Here is a 4,652-nt window from a genome sequence, read left to right as displayed (position 1 = left end):
TGAACCTCTTTAATGATAAGAACACAGTAATAATCTCCTGATCTTTAACCTTAGAAACAGCTGTAAACCCCGATATATATTATTAAGATACAAAATGTATTACACCGTTTACAAAAGTATCAGTAGTTCAGATCAGACTACTTACATGTAGCTGTTAGCATGTTGACTTCTACTTTACAAAGAGGAGAAACGTGTCAGAAGTCGTTAACTTTGTTTATTTTTGGTTCTTTTCTACATGACATCATGGGTTTGTTTCAGATATACAGACTAGAAGACAGAAAAACTCTCTGAGATAAACACACCAAAGCTTCTATCTACAGGTGCTGCAGCCAATCAGGAGGCAGCTGGTCTCCTCATGCAAACCTCAAAGAGTCAAACCGTTGACTTCCATTAAAGTAAATGTAGATCTGTTTGTGGTGCGTTCACTGACCGGCTCACGAGGCGTTCAGGAGCCGCTCAGCTGTCATTCCTTTAATGCACCATCAGACACATGCTGGACTCTTTGTAGAGTTTATATATTTATAATAAAAGTATTCTGAATTACTTTCATATGACGGAGAATCAGAACTCTGGAAAAAACAAGGAAAGAGTCAAAAGATTTCAATGTTTCTTCAGAATTTAAGAAGAAACTCTTGTGTAATTAGTTTTAATGTTTCAAGAAAAAGTTCTTTAGAAACATTAGAAAATGTTTTTGTCCAAATATTACACAAATCATTGCAACTCTTTTTCTCTAATTATTGCAACTTTTTTCTGCTAAAATGATTACTTAGTTCTTGTAATATTTTGACAAAACGACTTTATATAATATGTATTTTGTCTGAAATGTTCTGTATCAATAAACTCGTTCTTTTCTCTCTTTGTAGAACCTTCCAGAACCGTCTTATCTGCCGTCCCACGAGACAGAAGAAGAAGAAGAAGCAGGTCAATGAATAGATAGACATGACGTCAGTATTTCTGCCCTCTGCTGATCAGAATCACTTCCTGCAGCTACAAAACACTTTAAAATGTCTCTGAATATGAAGCTTTTGTTCTTCTCTGGATCATGAAACATCCTAGTTGTAGTTTCTTCTTCATGTGTTTCACATTTATCATCCTGAGGAGTAGAACATGAGCTGTGATGGAGGACTGAGTCTCTGATCCGGATCCACTCGTGTTAATAGGTCCAGCAGTTGTTCATTGTTCCTGGTCCATGGAAAACCCACGTTAGCTTCATATTAGCATCACGTTAGCATCCTTAAAGCTTCAAGTTGTTACTTGCTAAGCTAAGCTAAGCTAACGACTGATCAGAGTTCAAACAGGAGAATTTCTGGTCCAATAACGGGAAGCAAGGGAAGACAAGCGGAGGCAACACGAGTGGAGGCAATGGGAGACAACAAGAGGCAACGGGAGATGAGGGGAGGCAACAAGAGACAACGGGAGACGAGGGGAGACAAGGAGAGACAAGGGGAGGCAATGAGAGGCCACAGTGGTCTCCCAGGTGTTGCTGGTGACGTGGAGGCGGTAGAATCGGTAGAATTGTCCGTTCAGACACATCTCAGTCTCAGAGTATCACCGACCTGATGACCTCGTCTCTCCGGTGGCCCCGCCCCCCTCATTAGGAGTTGGCGGCCTGTTTACGAAAAGTTTCAAAGAACGTCAGCATCCCCTTCCTCGTGTTGCCGTTGCCGTTGCCCTTGGTTATCCTGGGCGTCAACATGCTGCCGCTGCTGTTGCCATGGAGACGGGAGGTGAGAGGAGGGAAGGAGTCCACGGAGTTCGCCCGCTTGACCTTAGACGAGGACACACGCCACGACTTGGTCCTCGGGGGAGGAGTCTGAGCCACCAGACACTTCTGGTACTGGACCTGATGGACAAGAAGGACTCGATTTAAACACGTTCAGAGTTCAGGTGCTTTAAGGTCTCTCAAGGTACAGGTGTGTTACTCACCATACATGCCGCCTGGACCGCCTCAGACAGGATCCCAGCATCCGGTTCACACCAGAACACGTGACACTCGAACCTCTGCATGCCGCCGTCTACGATCGCGGCGAAGGTGTGACTGTCGTGGCCGACGCCCAGGAAGGTGAGGAAACGTACCTGACACTCCCACAGAGGCTCCTCCCCTTCCTGTCAGGATCCAATGAGAGAGAGAGAGAGGAGACAGAGTGAGCTCTGCCCTCCCAAGGTGGACTAACAGAGGTGTAGTAGTGATGGCGGTACCTCTCCCCTCCACAGAGACAGGATGTTATCCGTGACGTGGATCACTGTCGGCTCCCACTCGTCTCTGTCTGTGGAGTTCATGATGCTTTCTATCGCTCGGTTCAACACCTCCATACCTGCAGCACAGGTTACAGGTAAAGTCCTGACACCTGCTGGTTACTGTGGGGACAGCACACCTCATGACATCACTCTTTACAGGAATCACACAAATGATTCAGAAGCTACAGACCCAGAGAACAAAGTGTTCAAGTGTGTTCAGGTGTGTGTTCAGGTGTGTGTTCAGGTGTGTGTACCCATCGCTCTGGACACCGGCAGGTTACCGATGTACTGGACCTCAAACTTCTGGACCTGCTGCCGCACCGCCTCCAGAAACTCCACTGAAACATGCAACAGACAATCAACAGGGAGCCAATCAGAGAGCAGCAGCAGGTGATGTCAGAGAACAGGTGAGTCACCTTGTCTGGGCAGGTCTTCAGGTGAGATGCTCTCCATCGTTAGCGAGCGAGACGGCCTTATCAACGTCTTCTCTGACATCATCTTTGGAGAAATCAACACGACGGCTAATTGACTAATGCTAACTATGCTAAGCTAACACGGTAAACTTAAGGTGAATTTAAGGACTCACCTTGGAGCACATCTCATGCAGCGCCGTGGCGATGGTTTTGGCCGGAGCGTCGCAGCGAAACACGTGACACTTCAGCACACAGCTGTCCTTATCGCCCGCCACGAACGCAAAGTCCCTGAACGCAACACATACGTACACATACACACACAAACATACATGCATACACACATACGTACATACAGACACTGTCATGTTGTGGCCGACCAGCTGATGGACTCATGATCATGTGATCAGAAGGTGAGATCAATAAATGGCCCTGACATATAGAGGAGGTGTATGAAGAGGTAAAGGTAGAGGTTTACCTGTCCCTGTCCAGGTGGAGGAGTGTGGGGGGGATGGGCGTGTTAAAGAAACAGAGAGAGTGACAGCATTAGTGCACACAGACAGGTAAACAAAGTGAAAGGTGAGTTTGATTCTTACATCTTAGCATGCAGAAACATCTAACTGTGAGCGCATGCTGTTGGCCTAGCTTCCACTTCCCCCTGCATCCAGTCTGTGTGCTAAGCTAAGCTAACACTTCCCCCTGCATCCAGTCTGTGTGCTAAGCTAACAGTTCCCCTGCTTCCAGCCTTTTTGCTTAGCCTAGCTTAGTTCAAAGACTGGAAGCAGGGGAAACAGTTAGCCTAGCTTAGCGCAAAGACTGGAAGCAGGGGAAACAGTTAGCCTAGCTTAGCGCAAAGACTGGAAGCAGAGGGAAACTGTTAGCCTAGCTCCTCCTACCTCCTCCACCTCTGTCTCATGTTTATTGGACAGGTGTACGCGGTCTGATTGGCTCACCTGCCGTTGTTGCAGCCCACCCCCCACACACGGATGTTGATGATTGGCTGACAGTGCAGAGGGGTGTGGTCTAAAGGGTCCAACAGAGTCAGAGTGTCCTTCTTCAGAACCAGCATCATCTCTCGACCCTGCAGACAGACAGTCAGGTAGAGACAGAGAGACAGACGGGTCAGTGTACTACAGGTGTGATCCAGATCCTGAAGCTAGTTCTTCAAAGTCTGTCTGACATATAAAACTCAGGACAGACAGACAGAAAATAAGCTCCTCCTCCACCCACCCCCCCCAACTTATTTTCCTCACCTCCCCCCAGGCCCCTTGCCTGTCTCTCTGCTCCGGGCTGCTGCAGTGAGACAGCTGCTGGATGACGTTACTGACAGCGAGACTGCTGCGACCGGGAGACAGGTCCTCCTCCTCCACCTCCAGCCAGCCCAGAGAGCGCACTGCAAAACACTGAGAGACAGACAGGGAGACAGGGAGAGAGATAGACAGAACAACAGGTAGAGAGACAGACAGGTACAGAGACAGACAAGGACACAGGTAGAGAGACAGACAGGTACAGAGACAGACAAGGACACAGGTAGAGAGACAGACAGGGAGAGAGACAGGTGAGAGACAGTGTTCAGTGAGTCGTTGAACGACAGATAAACCAGGACACAGACAGACTAGCTAGTTAGTTAGCTTGTTGGCTAACTAGCTAGCTTACTGATTCCGCCATGATTTCATTTTAACGATGTTACTCACTGTATCACAAAACATTGTTGTCATTGTTGTAGTTACCTTGGAGTTTGGGTCGTGGTACGTGAGATAATCGTCATGCCACGAAGACCTGAGTGAAAAAACACAATTCATATAAACTGTACTGTGTGTGTGTGTGTGTGTGTGTGTACCTGGCCTCAGGTGGTCCGTCTGTCTCTCCGTTGACATTCTGCTGTCCAGACTCCTCCTGCTGAGATAAAACACCACAGAAGAAGAGAATATTCAGACAAACATGCTAATCTGAGCTAACTAGTTTAATTTACACTGACTAGTTCAATTTAGTCTGATTAGTTTA

At 47.3% G+C, this 4,652-nt stretch overlaps 1 protein-coding gene across 1 annotated transcript; it reads right to left on the bottom strand.

Annotated features, from left to right (window-relative positions):
* Positions 1-201: 201 nt before the first annotated feature.
* On the bottom strand, positions 202-4,547 carry apbb3 (amyloid beta (A4) precursor protein-binding, family B, member 3; the record flags this gene model as incomplete). The annotated part of the gene is made up of 11 exons (XM_031840974.1): positions 202-1,843; positions 1,927-2,106; positions 2,200-2,315; positions 2,493-2,576; positions 2,655-2,736; positions 2,825-2,939; positions 3,127-3,132; positions 3,602-3,729; positions 3,902-4,051; positions 4,379-4,427; positions 4,489-4,547. Coding segments are annotated over 11 exons (1,218 nt in total), but the record flags the coding sequence as incomplete, so codon positions are not given.
* Positions 4,548-4,652: the final 105 nt, after the last annotated feature.

This window comes from Anarrhichthys ocellatus, unplaced genomic scaffold (assembly GCF_004355925.1).
Source record: "Anarrhichthys ocellatus isolate YVR2014 unplaced genomic scaffold, GSC_Weel_1.0 scaffold3637, whole genome shotgun sequence".
Classification (NCBI taxonomy): domain Eukaryota; kingdom Metazoa; phylum Chordata; class Actinopteri; order Perciformes; family Anarhichadidae; genus Anarrhichthys; species Anarrhichthys ocellatus.
The sequence above is the reverse complement of the archived record's forward strand: the minus strand, read 5'-3'. Positions and strand labels throughout refer to the sequence as shown.